Source organism: Bos javanicus, chromosome 26 (genome assembly GCF_032452875.1).
Source record: "Bos javanicus breed banteng chromosome 26, ARS-OSU_banteng_1.0, whole genome shotgun sequence".
NCBI classification, from domain to species: Eukaryota; Metazoa; Chordata; class Mammalia; order Artiodactyla; family Bovidae; genus Bos; species Bos javanicus.
The window spans coordinates 14462200-14481099 of NC_083893.1; the positions used below are offsets into that span (position 1 = coordinate 14462200).

Consider the following 18900-nt stretch of genomic DNA (forward strand, 5'->3'; position numbering starts at 1 on the left):
TTCTTAGTTGGAGAGGCATTTGCCAAGCTTGGCATGAAGCTGATGTTCTAAGTCTGTGTATGTGCTTTTGTTTTATTAAACATGTCTTATATATTGGGTTCCAATATAAGATATCTTACAAATGCAACTGTGTAGAGGAAAAAATTAAAATACCCTCTTAAGCTCCTGTAATGATATCTGAGAAATCCTTCACAACTCTAAAAAAAATAACCAAACATTTCCAAAGGATTTGAAGTACCCAGAATAAGACTATATTTTTTCATATACTTTCTGAGAATATACTTTTTCATATAACGTATTCTATACAAAAATCTAGTTGAGGTCATCAGCTCCTAAGAGTTTAACATCTTAAATTTATAAGCACTAGAAAAGCTCCAAGTTAAAGAGCACTGGTATCTTTTTCAATGATGAATTATTGAGAAGTAGGTGAATCTCTACATTTGAAGGCCTTGTTTTGTTTTGCATTTGGATAAAGACTTAGCCCACCTCAAAAAAAAACCTATAAAGACTTTTTTGTATGTATGTGGCTATGATCTCAGGGCCTCTCTTCTAGCCTTGAAAAAGGTCTGCACGCCAAAATAAAAGGATTCTGGGAAAATTATGTTGATGGTATGAGGGGATATTCCAGTATCTTTTTCTTGTTGTTAAATGAGCTGGATGCTATTATATTATTTGCTTACTTGAATTTGTTCCTGGTTTTAATGGCATTTTAGGGTATCAAATTTATCAGATTTGCTCCTTTTCCAAGAAAGGGAGAGGAATAGACACTACCTTATATGAGTGGGGTGACGAATGTACAGGGGCAGTTGGTTCCAGAGGCTTGCCCTCCACCGCCACGTGTAACGGAATATAACAGTCCAGAAATCTCACAAGTCCTCGGATTCCAGGCATGAGTTCTTCACCATTAGGAAAACCACTAGATGGTGCTCTTCATCATCCCTTCTAATAACACATCTGTTCCACATAGAATACTTTGCCTAGCCAAAGTTTGGGTTCTAACTAGCTACCTTAAATCTTCAGCATGAGAAATGGAATTATGAGAAATCTCAATAGGCAGACTGTTTGTATTTATAGTCAGTCATTTATTTAGTTACAAAATTATTCCATTTTATATGCCCTTGCCTTGTTATCCACAAGCAAAGCTTTGAGACTTTATTTAGCTTAGCCTCCTCATCTTCTTTTTCAGTCTTTTGATCTGTTTACTCTTCTGATTCCTTGGAAATTCTTTCTTCAACTTCCACCCAACCCCTGACAACTTTTCCTACTCTGTGTAGATTGTTTCCAAATAATCTACATCTTATGATAGATAACTGTCTGCCTAGGACAAGATTGTTTAAGGATTTATGTTTTCATGCCAAAGATATATACTTATAGCCTGACTTCTTAGCCATCTTTCCTTCCTCCATACAAATCCTGTACATCTGTGCATAGATCCTGAGGGCAGGAAGGGCATATTTTCCTACTTAAAGTCTTGTTATATTTACAAATAATTAGTGTTTTTTCCCCCATGTGTATGTGTGCTAAGTTGCTTCAGTCATGTTGGACTGTTTGCAATCTTATGGACTGTAGACTGCCAGGCTTCTCTGTCCATGGGATGCTCCAGGCAAGAATACTGGAATGGGTTGCCATTTCCTTCTCCAGGGGATCTTCCTGACCCAGGGGTTGAACCCAGGTCACCCGCATTGCAGGCAGATTCTTCACCATGTGAGCTAACAGGGAAGCTCTTTTTTTTCCCCTATAGATACTGTTTATTCTCTTAAAACTTCATAGATTTACAATTTGGAAGTTGTTTTTTGTGTGTCATTATTACCACAACTTCTCTAGCAGATGTTATTTTTTGCTTTCAGTTTCATCTAAATTAATGCAGTCTTATCTTCTTCCCAGTTAGACTAATACAGCAAAGTTCTACCTTCCCAATAAGATGACACCTTCTTCTCTAATCTTAGAGAATTTTTAAACTCAGAATCAGTATTAAGTTCCATGTTACAGCAAAAAATAAGAGGAAATGAATATATCATGAAGTTATTTTGTTTTTAAGAAGAAATAATCAAATTGGAGGCACTAAGAGAAAACCCAAAGATTTTGGCTTTCTTTAAAAAAAAGGCAACAAAAAACTTTAGAAAGCTGGGAACCTATTTTTAAATATCTTATTGAAAGACCAAAATCAACATGTGTTTTTAAAAAATACTCTTAATGGTCTGACTAAATGACAAAGACAAAGAAATCATATTAGGAAGTAGGTATTATTAAATAAAAATAATAAAAAGCTGGCCCAAGAGAGAAGAACAAAGAAAATGACAAAGCATATACAAAATGAGAATGTGAATGAGCCAAGGAGGGATCTGAAGACAAACTAAAGGGATCCCCAAACAAAATTAGTCATCAGTTCTTTAAGAAGTTCATAGCTTGAAATCTGTCTCTAGAATTACTGGGACAACATTTGAATAAGTGAATTATTTGTGTTATTCATTCATTCAACACATTTACTGAATATCTCTTGTACACTAGGCACAGAGTATGTGAAGGTTAAAAAGAGCCCCAAAATCTCTCTTTCTGTGAGCTTCTTGTTTGGTGGATGAACTCACAATTTAGTTTTGGCTAAAGGAAACATTTGGAGTATTCTTAGCCACCCTTAATTATTTTGAAATAAATACACTAAATATGCACAGAATGTTCTAGATTTACACTGTCCCATAGTTATATGGTCTGGTGGGAAAATGCAGACAGGTAAACAATGAATTATAAGATAGCACAATAGGTACTGTAGTTAGGCTGTGTTAGGAGTTGCAGTGAGATCACAGAGGAGGGACCTAACCCAACCTTCAGGGTAATGGATGTCTTCCATAGAAGATACATGGAATGGTAGGTAGGATAAGTAAGAGTTCCCCACTGAAGAAGAAGAGTAAGGATGCTCCAGGCAGAAGGAGCAGAGGTGCTGTGAAAGAGGTTGTGGCTCAAAGAAGACTTCCTTCTTTGCAGGTGGTTTGGAATGGAAGAAGTTTCAGGCGCCCCTACAGAAGTGGTTAAGAGATCAGTTTAAAGAGATCGGTTATAAAGGATCTTGTCTACTTTACTGGGAAGGTGATGGGGAACCAGTGAAAGGTTTTAAACTATGAAGTGTCACAAATCATATTTACATCTGATATAAATCATACTGGTGAAAGTGGATGGAAAGATAGCGCACAAGAAGCAGAGAGACCAAATAGGGAGTGTATTTTTGTAATCCAAGCAAGAAATGATGATAGCTTGAATTAAGGTAGATACAAATTCAGACTCAAGATACTGTAGAAGATTAAAAACAACAGGATTGACTGCATCTGAGTTTTAAAGAAGTAAAGAAAAAGATATGAAGCCTCTTATCCCTAAGAATCATTTGTGGGAAAGACCTGAGAGCTATAAAGTAGTGAATTTCACTTCCATATTGGTTACATAATTAGGAGAGATGGTATATAAGATGAGGCTGAATACTTAATCAGATTATGGATCAATGAATTGAATATCAGGAAATCTGAATTAGCCGTGTGATCCTGGACAAATCAATTTAAACGTTCCTGCCCTTTAAAATTAAGAACATGGTGCCTTTAAACTGAGCCTTCAGAGGACTCTTAGAGATATTTCAAGAGAGTGTCTTTTCTAGCTGCAGGACTTTGTGATCCATCATCTGCATGCCCTGTTTACTAAGATAAGTTATTATAATGATCAAAGACGATGGTATGTGAGAAAGTGCTTTGTAAGCTATAAAGTACTATATAAATTTATGGTACTATTATAATTTTAACACTAAGCTCTTTGGTTTAATGCCAAGCATTGGGGCTTATTAAACTATAGTTTCTCAAATAGGAATTGAAAGAGAAGAAAACTGACAGATTATTTTCCGTGTAGAAAAACTCTGGAAGATTAAGTAGATAATAATTGAAGTATAATTGGAATTGAGCTGATTTTTGTGTCTGATATATAAAGTAAGTCTCTTTGTATTATAGGAAGTCTGTGTGTGTGTGTATGTATATATGGTGATGGTAGAAGCTGAGCTAACATTTGTAGTCTTGGTTAGAGACCACTGGGGATTAATAGTTAATTGTTCCTTGGAAAGAGTAGCCTGAGACTTGCCAAAAAAGCCAGCAATATGCTGGATGGTCTTAAGAAAAGAACTTTTTAGATAAAAAAAAAAATCTTTACTTTTAAGGTATTAGAATTTTGCTTGTTATTTTTCAGTTAAGATCTCATGTTATTAAAGAGAGGTAACCCAGTTATCTGGGCCATGGTAGGGGGTGATGGAGTTGCACCAGTATGAAACTATTCTACTTCTTTTTCTTTTTTGGCTGGGCCAGGTCTTAGTTATGGCACATGGGAAATTTGAGCTTTGTTCCAGCATGCAATCTTTAGTTGCAGCATGCAGACTCTTAATTGTGGCATGTAGAATCTAGTTCCCTGACCAATGATGGAACCCAGGCCCCCTGTTTTGGGGGCTCAGAGTCTTAGCCAACTAGACCACCAGGGATGTCCCAAAGTTTTCTACTTTCCATTATATGAAAAGACAGTGATGTGAGTAAATTATACTAAACAATGAAAAGTATGGTTAGATTTGCCGAATGAATCTTAGTTTTCCAGAAATAGGGGGCCTGAGAAAGGTGAATATAGTCACCTATCTAATGGGCATAGCTACTTAGTACCTACCTAGCAGAGAACCAGGAAGTGGGGAGGAAAATGGTGTAACTCTGAGTAACTAGAAGGTACATATACTCAAAGGCATATATAAACTCATTCACATTACTTGTGGGAGACGATCCTGTTCAGGCTGTATTTTTTCTTCCTTTAGATACTATTCTAGTACAATTAGCTGAGTTACCTGCTCAAGAAGATTATAGATGACATAATAAGAGATGAGTGAGAGAGCAGGGAGTACGAATTTATGTTAAAACTGTAAGAGAGAAGGCAGAAAAATTATAAAATACAGACAAAAGAACAACACAGCATTCTGAGCTATTAAATGTAATAGAAAACAGTTAATACTATAGCAGCCCTGGGAATTTATTGTGTAGAATAAAAATTGTTCTTAATGGTTATCAATGAGGAGAATTAAGAAAAGTTTAAATAGTATTTAGTATTATTTTTTAAAAAGACATGGAAAGAATTATGATGCAGTTTAAAATTTTAGGAAAAAATGCTTATGATGAAAAAAAAGTTTTTATGTTTAAAGTAAAAATGATCATTAACTGTACAACAAGCACAATAAAAACTTAATTTGAATTCTTCATTCTCCAAAAATGCCAAATAAATTAAGCTGTTCTAGACTTTCATATATTTATGGTTTTTAATTGTTGATTTTGAGCCTTTCTAAACTATATTTCACATAGAAAATACTTAAGAATTATTTTTGTTATTCCAAAATCTATATAAAAATTTTTGTGGTTTCTAAAATACTGGCTCAGATAAATTAACAAATGGAAAATTTGCAATACTTTCTAAGAAAAGTCAGGTATTAGTGGGGAGGGCAAATGGTGGCAGACATTCATATTCTTATCAGAGAAGCAAGTGTGTAAAATGATAGGGTCTTTTTAATGAGCCACAAGGCTTTTGTTTTCAGAACAACTAGTATTTAGATTGTCTTCAATTAACTAAACAAAGCTGTGTTACTAGTATTAAATTTTTGTAAGTACAAAAAATTTTTGAAAGAGATTCCCTGGTGGTCCAGTGGGTAGGACTTAGCACTTTCACTGCAGTGGCTTGGGTTTAATCACTTGTCTGGGAATTATGATCTCTAACTGTGTAGCTTGGCTCTTTCAAAATATTTTTTGTCTAAAGATATTAAGAAATCTGTCTTATGAAATCTAATTTTTAAGATATCCCTAGTTTTTAAAGAACTGGGATTCCTTTATGGAAAAAAATTATTTGAAAAAAAGACATTTCTGCATCATTCTCATTTTGCTAATTTGAACATCTTACCTGTATGTTGCTTTCTTACATGGCTGCCTATTATTGCTGTTAGCTAGAAGTAGGATTTTATGGAGCATATTCTATAACAAAGCAGATGTTTTGAAATATTTTGATAACCATGCCATCGGTATAGTTTCAAAATGCTTCTATTCACCTTAGGCTAAAAAGAGTCAAAAAACATTTCTTGATTGAAGTATATTACTATCCTTGAACTTTTGTGGGATAACCATTTAAAATTTATTGTAATTAATGATTTAGAGTAATTAAATGGCAGATTAGAAATTTAAAATGATTGAAATATTTGTGGTAATAGGTGTGGAGAACATTCTCAGTGGTGAAATTGAAGATTATAAATAGTCTTTATTTGAAATGATTACTTGTAAATATTATAATATATTTTTAATGAGTAGAAATTAATTTAGTACTTAAACCCTTGTATATTTTGCAATTTTGTTTATATATATATATATTTTTTTTTTTTTTAATAGTGTTTGCCAGCTCTGAGCCGGTGCCAGGATTCCAAGGGGATACCCTACAACTTGCATTTATTGACCTCAGACAAGTAAGATGTAATAATGTGCTTTTCATTTATTGCTTTCTACCTCTTGCCTTTTTCTTTTCTTTTTTTTTTTTTTAACGCTACAGGAATGCTTGTTTTTGCCTTGAAACAACTTTTCTTTAGAGAAGTGCTTCTTTGATAACTAGGTGTTTGGTCCTTCTCTCTGAACCTGTATCCATTCAGTGTCTCAACCTCATCGGGCATTCTTGTTGGTGACTATTTAATTTAGTTGTTATTAGCAAAGCACATGACTAAATACTAACTTTATCCTTTGGTTTATTGATACTTTAAGTTCTTAGTGATTTTATGGTCATATATGAAAATTTGGTAGTATAACATTAGTGTTAGGACCCAAGTTAAGTATAAATTATTACAACCTAAAAAGGAATCCCTTGATTAAAATGTCAGTGTAAAGAATGCTATTTTTATGGTTTTTCTGTATGCCTCCAGAAAGAAGGATAAAACTAATTTTTAAAGGTAATTAATTATGGTGGTGGTGGTGACGTTTACATAATTCTTTTCCAGTCATATAACTAAATATAATGACAAATGTGATGATTTTTAAATCTCTTCTATTCTTTTTACTAGTCTTTAACATCTCTACTATATTGTCATTTTCTTTATTTTCTCCATATTACCTTGTCCCATCTCCCTCATAATTTTTCTTCTTATGCTCTTCTTCCTCTTTCCCCCTCCTTTTTCTTTCTTAATCCCAGGATTAAGATGTTTAATCAAGCAAGAGTGTGGAGGAGGGGTAAATCCAAGTAAGAGGGCTCAGGAGTGTTAGGATTGACAACAGGAGTGACTGCTGCTTTTGGCAAGAAGAACCAGATGAAGATAGAATTAAATATCAGCCTATTAATGCTCCCATCCCCTTTGGGGGGTGGAGATAGATGGGGCTCCACCATTGGTATGAGTAGACTCTTCCCCAGTGACGTTAAAGAGCTCTGATTTCAATAAATGTTTGAACATAGAGCTGCTTTTGCTCATTCCAAGCCAATGTTCAATAAGTAATTATGAACTACTAGGTACTAATTATTTGGAGAGGGGAGATGTGGTTAAAATACGCACAGAAGTATCACTAGAGATAGTTCCATCCTTATGGAACTTAACAATCCTTTAGAGAATCATGGTATCCACAAACTGGCTAGGAATACTTATATGACAGTGAATCGTGTGGAAATAACTCGTATTTCAAGTCATGTTTAGAAGGAAATTGGAAAAGCCATTCCTGTTGCCCAATTATAATCTGTAAAGCACTGAACAATTAAAATATAATCACATTTATTTATGTTTACAGTCAGCACTTGTGTATTATACCAAACAAGGGACACTGTTATGAGTGACCTAGATCTGTAGATGGTTAGCTACCTAGATCTATAGATGATTAGCTTTACTAAGTTGGAGAAGATAGTAGAAAATGAAAAAAGTGGATTCTGAACTTCCATTTCAGTTTACCAGAAGATATTCTTACTATTGATGGTAGAGCTATTTTCTTCACAAGTAGTTATCTTTGTTGCTGTCCTCTTCCCCTAGTAAGATTATGTAGAAAACTGAGTCCTTTGATATTTATTGTTTACTATTTTTTCAGTTCTCTATGAATTTTATGCTGTTCTAGTTTATAATCTCATGTAGGATTGTAGATGATCAGTGGATGTTGGCAATTTGATCTCTGGTTCCACTGACTTTTCTAAAACCAATTTGAACATCTGGAAGTTCATGGTTCACATATTGCTAAAGCCTGGCTTGGAGAATTTTAAGCATCACTTTACTAGCATGTGAGATGAGTGCAGTTGTGCGGTAGTTTGAGCATACTTTGGCATTGCCTTTCTTTGGGATTGGAATGAAAACTGACCGTTTCCAGTCCTGTGGCCACTGCTGAGTTTTCCAAATTTGTTGGCATACTGAGTGCAGCACTTTCACAGCATCGTCTTTCAGGATTTGAAATAGCTCAACTGGAATTCCATCACCTCCACTAGCTTTGTTTGTAGTGATGCTTCCTAAGGCCCACTTGACTTCACATTCCAGGATGTCTGGCTCTAGGTGAGTGATCACACCATCATGATTATCTGGGTCGTGAAGATCTTTTTTGTACAGTTCTTCTGTGTATTCTTGCCACCTCTTCTTAATCAAATTGCCAACATCCACTGGATAATCAAAAAAGCAAGAGAGTTACAGAAAAACATCTATTTCTGCTTTATTGACTATGCCAAAGCCTTTGACTGTGTGGATCACAATAAACTGTGGAAAATTCTGAAAGAGATGGGAATACCAGACCACCTGACCTGCCTCTTGAGAAACCTGTATACAGGTCAGGAAGCAACAGTTAGAACTGGACATGGAACAACACACTGGTTCCAAATAGGAAAAGGAGTACGTCAAGGCTGTATATTGTCACCCTGCTTATTTAACTTATATGCAGATTATATCATGAGAAATGCTGGGCTGGAAGAAGTACAAGCTGAAATCAAGATTGCGGGGAGAAATATCAATAACCTCAGATATGCAGATGACAAAACCCTTATGATAGAAAGTGAAGAACAACTAAAGGTCCTCTTGATGAAAGTAAAAGAGGATAGTGAAAAAGTTGGCTTAAAGCTCAACATTCAGAAAACTAAAATCATGGCATCCAGTCCCATCACTTCACGGCAAATCAACGGGGAAACAGTGGAAAGAGTGGCTGACTTTATTTTTCTGGACTCCAAAATCACTGCAGATGGTGACTGCAGCCATGAAATTAAAATACTCTTACTCCTTGGAAGGAAAGTTATGACCAACCTAGACAGCATATTAAAAAGCAGAGACAGTATTTTGTCAACAAAGGTCTGTCTAAGTCAAGGCTATGGTTTTTCCAGTGGTCATGTATGGATGTGAAAGTTGGACTATATAGAAAGCTGAGCGCCAAAGAATTGATGCTTTTGAACTGTGGTGTTGAAGAAGACTCTTGAGAGTCCCTTGGACTGCAAGGAGATACAAGCAGTCCATCCTAAAGGAGATCAGTCCTGGTTGTTCATTGGAAGGACTGATGTTGAAGCTGAAACTCTAATACTTTGACCACCTGATGCGAAGAGCTGACTCATTGGAAAAGACCCTGATGCTGGGAAAGTTTGAGGGAAGAAGGAGAAGGGGACAACAGAGGATAAGATGGTTGGATGGCATCACCAACTCAATGGACATGGGTTTGGGTGGATTCAGGGAGTTGGTGATGGACAGGGAGGCCTGGTGTGCTGCAGTTCATGGGGTCGCAAAGAGTTGGACACGACTGAGCGACTGAACTGAGGATTGTAGTTAGGATCACATAATTTTTAAAAAAATTTTATTGGAGTATAGTTGACTAGTTATATGAGTTTCAGGTGTATAGCAAGTTGTTTCAGTTATACACATTCATATATTTATTCTTTTTCAGATTATTTTCTCATATAAGTCATCACAGAATATTGAGTAGAGTTCCCTGTGCTATACTACTATGGGGCTTCCTGGGTGGCTCAGATGGTAAAGAAACCGCCTGCAAAGCTGGAGACATGTGTTTGATCCCTGGGTTGGGAAGATCCCTGGAGGAGGGTATGGCAACCCACTCCAGTATTCTTACCTGGAGAATCTCCGACAGAGGAGGCTGGCAATGGGGTTGCAAAGAGTCAGACCTGACTGAGTGACTAAGCACAGCACTTCAGCATACTACTATACTACTATATAGTAGTGTGAATATGTTAATCCCAAACTCCTGATTTATCCATCTTCTTCACGCTTGCCCTTTGGTAACCATAATTTTGTTTTCAATCTCTGTAAGTCTATTTTTGTTTTGTAAGTAAGTTCATTTGTATCATTTTTTTAAATAGATTCTACATATGAGTGATATCACGTGGTATTTGTCTTTTTCTGTCTGTGTACTTAGTATGGTAAGTCCATTCATCCCTAGGTCCATCCATGTTGCTGTAGGATCACATAATTTATAATGCTTTTGGCAAAGATTCTGTTCCTTGATTTGTACAGATGGTTGGTTCACAGCAGATTAAAACTAATCCTAGGTACTTTCTTCCTTCAAACAATCATCATTTGACAGCAAAAAAATTCTCTTTACAAGCATATAGCCCACTAGGGAATTGTTATTAAAGCATAGTTATGAATATTAATAAATATTTCAAGTCTTTTTGGTTGATTTACTTATCAGGTATGTGCACTTAGAGGCATTAAGTCCAGATTGACATTTCCTCATCAAGGTAATTTCTTGAAGAGATTTAAGTGAATAAAAAAGTCTGTTCTAAACATTTAGAATTCTGACATTAGAATTCTAAAACATTTAGAATTATTACAAGTACATAGAACTGTTAAAAGATTAATATAGAAATAACCAGTTAATATAAAACACAATTTTAAAGTATGGTAGTTAGTATGCAGTGAAAGTGAGTAGTGGATAGAAAATTTTGATGAACTAGCTTTTTATGTATTAATTTTTGTAGTCTTAAAAGAGGCTTAAAATTATTTTCCCTGATTATTAATGCTAACATTTAATCATACTTTCTTCTTGTACTTATCTATTCTAAAACAGGATGCAGCTAATTCTTTAAATCCTGGACCATGGTGATATAACATGAATTTTATGATTTCAGAGGCATGGATTTAATAATAACTTGATAACAATAGTTACTTATCACCTATATTTGTTTTTCAGATTAACTTACAAGTAGTTTAGTGGTAAAATTCTAAGAATGGAAATTGGCCAAAAATAAAATTTGTTTTGAAAGCTTTAATCTCATATGAGGTGATATAATTTTTTTATCAGTGTCACTGATTATTTAAATAAGGATGCCTTAAAGTTTCAATAGTGTTATGTTCCTGCCTTCATAAAGATATTTCATAGCAGCATATTATTTTAACACTTTTATGTAAAGTAGTATATCACCAAACATAAAGAGGGTGCTAACACTTTTATTTACATTTCAGTTGAATTTCTGCACTTTTCCTTCTTTTTTTCCTGGTCTGTGATCCATTTCTGTCTTAATAGGGCAGCTGACAGTTCTTTTCAAGTGTACTTAGAAAGGCAAAAGAGCCCTTTTCATAGTACTTATAAGAGGTCATGCTTCTGTTTTTCAGTTTGAATTTGATACTGCTTCATGAATTGCTGGGTATGAAAGATTAGGAAGTAGGTCCAGTGGTCAAATTTTACCTGCCCACCCGGACTTTGCCCTGAGGTCAAACTCCTGGTACTTGCTGTTCTGAATAGAGGAGTTGATGACAAGTATGAGCTGATACAAGAGGAAAGTTAGAACCATATCAAAGCTGAAGGCAAGAGAATTGGGACTCAATGAGAGACTGTAGCTAAAAGATGGATCATCAGAATTGCACTCTTCTAAAGAAAAGGAAATAGCTGACCTGTGAGTGAAAAGGCTTTATCATCCTGCCAATCACATGCTTGCTAATGGAAGCCAGTTATCTCAACAACATTTTAAGACCTACTGACCCAGTAGACAGTGTGGAGGATTAGCAGTACTGGTACTGTCTTATGGGAGTATCCTTCCTCACTCAATTTTAAATGTGCTGTTTGAACATGATTTGTCTGTGTATACTTTTTTAGTAAGTAAAGCCTACCATCCTTCTACCCCCAGTTCTGAAATGAAGTCACTAAATGATGACGGACTTTGATAAACTTGTTTGTATCTATTTTCTTTTACGAAGACCATCTCTTTTGTTAAATATAATCTTTCAAATGGATTTCAAAAGAATTTCAAAATATGTAAAATGAAAACCTTAAAAAATTTAAATATTTTATTATAAGATTCTTTATATAATATATAGTATTCAGTAATACATTTTAAAATAACTCATTCTTAATACATAGCAAAACTTCACTAAATGTCACTGAAAAAAGAGGTGTCCCATATAACTGAATTTCCCAGGAAACTAAAGATTAGTGTTTAATCACTAAAACTTTTAAAATGTAGCCAAGTTAGTGAGAAACTTTAAAAATATCTCTCTCACCTTCATAGCTTCTTATTGAGCATAATTCTCACAGTAGACTGAGCATTCATGGCTCACTAATAATCCTAATACCAAATCCTCTTTACTTGGTCCTATTTCACTTTGTGATAAATTAGACTGGCAAGATATTATTGCTGCATCTGACAATATCTTGATAATCCTTCAGATAATAGGGAGAGCTTGAGGTAGGTTAGATGATAATGCAGTTAGATAGGTTTGAAGCTAATAAAACAGTCTCTTCCCCAGAGAATATTGGCTAATGTATCATTATCACCCTCAAGCAGTATGTCCTGAAGTGTCTTTCCAGGAACATTGATTTCTCAGGATGAGAAGAGATTTCTTTAAAAAAGATTCTAAGTCAGCTAAGTTTAGGAAACACTTTATACTCTGATCCCCTCTTAGAGACTTACCACGTGCATTAGAATTGTAAGGACTGAGAAATGGTTTGGTAACCCAACATTACCTAAACTCACAGAATATATCCCTTGCTAATTTGGAGTTGTATTACATGAACATACTTTGGGAAATGATGCTTTAAGTCAGGATTCTAGCAACACCCTCTCGATGTCTGTCTTTGACAGTTTGGAATGAACATATTTTTTAAGTGATGACTTGGATAAATACATAGAGGAAATATGAATTATATATATAGATTACACAAAGCTAGAAGACTTACCTAAAATGATAGAAGACAGAATCAAAGTGCTCTCTGTAGACTAGAGTGATAAGCCAAAGCCAACAAAGTTACATTTAGCAAGAAAAATGTTGAGTGTTCTATTTAACTTTTTTAAAATTAAATTTTTAAAAATACAGAATGTGGTAAATCTGACTTTTATTATGAAAAAGATCTGGTTGTTTTAGTTAACTTTTAAATGAACCAGCAGTGTGCTGGGAATTCTTAGACTGCATTAATGAATGTGTGATATTTGGGTTAGACTATTGTGATTTGAGGCTGTTAAGACTGTGCTTTAAGTATTGCATGATTTGAGAACACATAAGAGAGAATTACAAGGATAATGAGAGATCGGATACCTTGTCATATGAAGAGCCTTTAAAGATGTGATACTAGGGGACTTCCAGCAATCCAGTGGCTAAGACTCTGTGCTTCCACTGCAAGGGCCATACATAGGTTTGATCTCTAATTGGGGGACTAAGATCCCACATGCCGTGTGGCTAAAAGAAAAAAAAAATCTGGGAATATATAGTCTAAACCATTAGAGAGGTATCCTTTTATAGTGAAAATCAAATACGTGGTTCTTATTAGCCTATATTTGAGTCATTTTCTATACCATTTTCTGCTGCCTATTACAGTTCAGCTCAGTTCAATTGCTCAGTTGTGTCTGCCTCTTTTGACCCCATGAACTGCAGCACTCCCAGCTTCCCTGTCCATCACCAACTCCTGGAGCTTGCTCAAACTCATGTCCATCGAGTTGGTGATGCCATCCAACCATCTCATCCTCTGTCATCCCCTTCTCCTCCTGCCTTCAGTCTTTCCCAGCATCAGGGTCTTTGTCAGTGAGTCAGCTCTTCGCATCAGGTAGCCAAAGTATTGGAGCTTCAGCTTCAGCATCAGTCCTTCCAATGAACATTCAGTACTAATTTCTTTTGGGATTGACTGGTTTGATCTTCTTGCAGTCCAAGGACTCTCAAGAGTCTTCTCCAACATCACAGTTCAAAAGCATTAATTCTTTGGCACTCAGCTTTCTTTATGGTCCAACTCTCACATCCATACATGACCATGGAAAAACTATAGCTTTGACTAGACAGACCTTTGTTGGCAAAGTAGTGTCTCTGCTTTTTAATACACTGTCTAGGTTGGTCGTAGTTTTTCTTCCAAGGAGCAATAACCCTGTGCCATAAAAATTACAGTTTTTCTTTTCCTATATAGGATTAGATTCCATTTTCAAGTATTTTATTTCTGGCAAAATAGAGAAAAGAGGAGTGATCATTCCTCTGAACTGTGTGTAGAGAATTTTAGAGAGAATTCGCATTGTGTAAGATATATTTGGAACTCACAGCACTTTTCAGATAAATGTTTTATTGAAATATAACATACATTCAAACAACTCATAGGTGTACTATTACTAATTTTTGACAAAGTGAATACATCTCTGTAACACCCAAATCAAAAAGAACAACTTGACTAGGAAGTACCCTGAAAGAGACCACCAGCCCTCACTGTACTTCTCCCTCTCAAAGGATAATAACTTTAATGATTTCTAACACCACAGATAAATTTTGTCTGATTTTGGACTTTGTGTACATGGAATCAGGACTTCCCCAGTGGCTCAGTTGGTTAAGAATCTGAGTGCAAGGCAGGTTCGATCCCTGTGTGGGAAAGATCCCTTGGAGAAGGAAGTGGCAACCCACTCCAGTATTGCCTGAAAAATCCCATGGACAGAGGAGCCTGATGGCCTACAGTCTATGGGGTTGCAAAGGGTCAGGTACAACTGAGTGTCTAAGCATATAGGCATATCTATATATGTGGAATCATGCACTACTAACTTTTTGGTTCTGTCTTCTTTTGCTCAGTATTATGTTTGTGAAATTTATCCATGCTGTTACATGTAGCTATGGTTCATTCATTCTCTTTGCTGTGTAGTCTACCATTATATAAATATGCTGTAATTTATATACTGACGGGATATGAATTGATAATAGTTTTACTGTTATAAATTGTGTTAACATGGCATGCTATTGCATGTCTTCTGATGAATGTGCACACATTTTTGTTGAGGTATTTTACCTAGGAGTGGAATTGCTGAGTCAGGGGAATAGGTTTATAATCATTTGTAATAGATACTGTGAAGTAGTTTTCCAAAGCAAGAGTACTACTTCATACTTCAGCCAGCGGTGTAGAAGAGTTCTTTCTGCTCTGTGTCCTTGCTATCACTTGATATTAGTTGTCTTTTCCTTTTCAGGCTTTCTAGTGGGTATTAAATACTTTTACATTGTGGCTTTAATCTGCATTTCCTTGATAACTTATAAAATTGAACTCCTTTTCATTTATCTGTTGTCTATTTGAATATCCTCTTTTGTGAATAACCTTTTCAAGTTTTTGCCATTTATTTTTCAATTTGGAGAAGGCAATGGCACCCCACTCCAGTACTCTTGCCTGGAAAATCCCATGGATGGAGGAACCTGGAAGGCTGCGGTCCAAGGGGTCACTGAGGGTCGGATTGTCTACTTCTTATTGATGTCTAGAAGTTCTTTGTATATTCTGACTATGAGTCCTTTCTCAAGTGTGTGTATTGCAGGTATCTTCTGCTCTGTGAGTTGTCTGTTAACTCTTACTGATGGCTTTTGATAAATAAAAGCTCATAATTTTAATGAAATCCAATTTATCATTTTTTCCTTCAAGATTAATCAGTTCTTTTCATTGTTCAATTTAAGAAGTCTTTACCTACCCCTGAAATTGTAAATGTTTTTTTCTAAAAGTTTTATTGTTTTACCATTCATATTTAGGTTTACAGTGCATCTGGAATTGATTTTTGTGCATGGTATAGAGTGTAAGGTTCAAGATTCATTATGTTCCATATGTTATCCAGTTGACCCAGCACCATTTATTGAAAAGAATTGGCTCTCATAGCAGTTCAATGTAAAATAATTATAAAACACAAGACTTTGAAACATAAATGATATGTATTTGTAATATACAAGTAACATGCTTTCTGTTGTCCCCCAGTTAACTGTATGCTTATAGTTCATGATTCATGCCATTCCTCATTAACAAATTAGTTATAGGGCTGAGGTTTTAAAATAGCAGCCTAACTATATCCCTACCACATCAAAGGTATTTTTAAAAATAAAGCAGTTCTGGAGCAAGTATTCATAACAATACAGGTAACATAAAAGAAAAAAGCAAAGCGATAAGCCCATGAAGGCAAGAATCATGTCTTTTTTGTTCACTACTGTACATCTATTGCTTAACGCTATTCCTGGCACATAGTAAACAATCAGTAAATGTTGAATAAGTGAATGCAAATTATTCAGCTATATTAAAAAATATTTTTGGTGTGTAGGTATTACCAAATATTCCTAATTTGGTATTAGGAATTGGGATACTCCATATAAGTTAATGTTCCCTATAAAAAACATACTTTAAAAGAAATAAAATTTTCTTTACTGTTTCAGTTATTTTTTATGGGAATAGTTCTAAAAAATACATGACACATTTCTCTGCCTTTTCATGTAAAAGTGTAAGCATTACAAACATTTCTTGATTTCTCTTGGTCATTTAGGGATAGTAAAAGAAATGTTGTCATTGCTCCAAAACCAACTGTTCTTTTACAGATAAAGAAATATTTTTAGTAGGGGAACTATAGGAATTTAGACAAAGGCAGTATATGCCTTAATTGAGTGATCAACAATGACTAAATATAAACTAGAACTTAAATAAAGCAACATTTATTTGGAACAGTGAGTCATGAAGAAAGTAGATTATAGTCAGTTAATTTTAGGAAATCCTGAATATTGTGTTCCTCTCTTGTAAATTCACAATTTTATTAGCACATTGAAGGCTTTGAGAGTCCTATAGTTAAGGTATATCCCTCCCTCCCACCACCACCATCAGGCTTGTTTGAGTATAAAATACTTAAAAAAAAAAAAAAAAAGTCTCTGGGGACTGCCCTGGCGATCCCATGGCTAAGACTCCTAGCTCCCAATGCAGAGGACTCACGTTCGATTGCTGTTCAAGGAACTAGATCCCATATGCCACAACTAAGAGTTTGCATGCCAAAACTGAAAGATCCTGCATGCTGCAGCTAATACCATGTGCAGCCAAATAAATAAATAAATGAATTTTTTTTTGTAAGAGAAAGAACAGAAAGTCCAGTATGAATCCACACAAATATAGTCTTAAAAAAAAAATCTCTTACTGTCCTGCAAATCAGTGCTCTATAGCACAGTTTGAAAACACTGAATTACCTGGACTGCTGCAATGCGTTAATCTATGGATTTCTAGAACTATGTTCTGGTTAAAACAGAAGCCTGTGAAAGCAAATAGATAAGCCTTTTAGTAGATAGATGAAATTTAAATATTAAAACACAGATAATACAAAAATGATGAAAAATAGTAGAAAGCTTTCAAAAATAATTTGTTGAACTTCCTTTTTTTTTAAAAAACATTCAGATGATTTTATGAAGGATGGTAATTACTAGAGGATTAATGCTGCTTAGCTTCAGTAAACCAGTCAGTCAGTCATACAGAATAACTTGTTTTTTAAGAAGAATGAAACGGTAATACAGGATTGCTTGTGAAGAATGAAGCGATTTAAGAGGGAAATTAAAATACCAGCTCATATGGAGTTCAGATCCTAACAGTTGTCACATTCCTTAGTGAATCATCAAGGCTATTGTTATTGAGCCACTGTATGCATACTTGGAGAGAAATAAAGAATATATTTGCTACTTTTTTTTCTCCATTAGTAATGCACTGTAAATGAGATGAGAAAATTTTGAAAGAGAGATATTTTGATAAAATAATCAAGTTCTATATTTTGTTTGTTGTGAAGAACATCTCCTGGATTGCCATTTCCTTCTCCAGGGAATCTTCCCAACCCAGGGATTGAACCCACATTGCTTGCATCTCCTGCATTGGCAGGCAGATTCTTAACCATGGTGCCACCTGGAAAGCAAATACATTTGAAGTGACTTTTTTCAAGATAATTGTACCTTTCCTTAAGACAGAAAACCGTAATACCTTCCAAATTAAGAATCTTAAAGCCAAAATGTCACAAAGAAAATAGTATTACTACTTAGTGGTACTAATAATGTGGTGAAAAAACTTCTGTGAGTCCTTTAGGAAAAGGACTCACAGAAATTTTTTGCTTGGACAGTTTGTTGTGTGTGGGGGTATGTGTCCTCAGTTGTGCTCTGCAACCCCATGGATTGTAGCCACATTAACTTAGCCGTAAGCACCTTAAGATACAAAAAAGAGAAGAGTTAGGGAAACAAAAGCTGCTTTATTCAGTTTGTCTCTTTTACCTATCACCAAGTCCTCCCTGGCAGCAAAGGAGGACTTGTACACCTAAAAAAACTTTTACCTTCCATCACTTCTTTGATCTGACTTAATTTAAAGAATATGTTTTTTAAAAGTCATTTTGTGACCCTGCATATGCATCTTTTATTAATGGTACCCAGGGAAGGTTCTCTGGCTCCCAGAAGAGTCAACGGACATTCTGAATTCTGAATATAAGCCGATTCCTTTTAGTTTTTTTTAAAAACATTATCAATGTCTGGAACTTGACTATCCATATCCTGAGCCTGTGTGACTCCATATACTTGGAACAGGAGTATAGTACATGCCGTTTTTTAAAGAGGCAGCCCCTAAAACCCCTCTTCCCTTTGCAGATCTGTTTTCTTAATTACATATGTCATTAACACACATGCCATTTTCTTTCATGATAAATTCCAAATCTGGACCTCTCAAC

The 18900-nt window shown here is 35.1% G+C and overlaps 1 protein-coding gene across 3 annotated transcripts in view; it reads left to right on the top strand.

The window, feature by feature from the left end:
• Positions 1-18900, top strand: part of EXOC6 (exocyst complex component 6) — a 190025-nt gene that overhangs the window by 145498 nt on the left and 25627 nt on the right. For all 3 annotated transcript variants that reach the window (XM_061402816.1, XM_061402815.1, XM_061402817.1), the window contains one exon: positions 6423-6496. In XM_061402816.1, coding sequence (XP_061258800.1) covers positions 6423-6496 — 74 coding nt within the window. The remainder of the gene's footprint in view (positions 1-6422; positions 6497-18900) is intronic.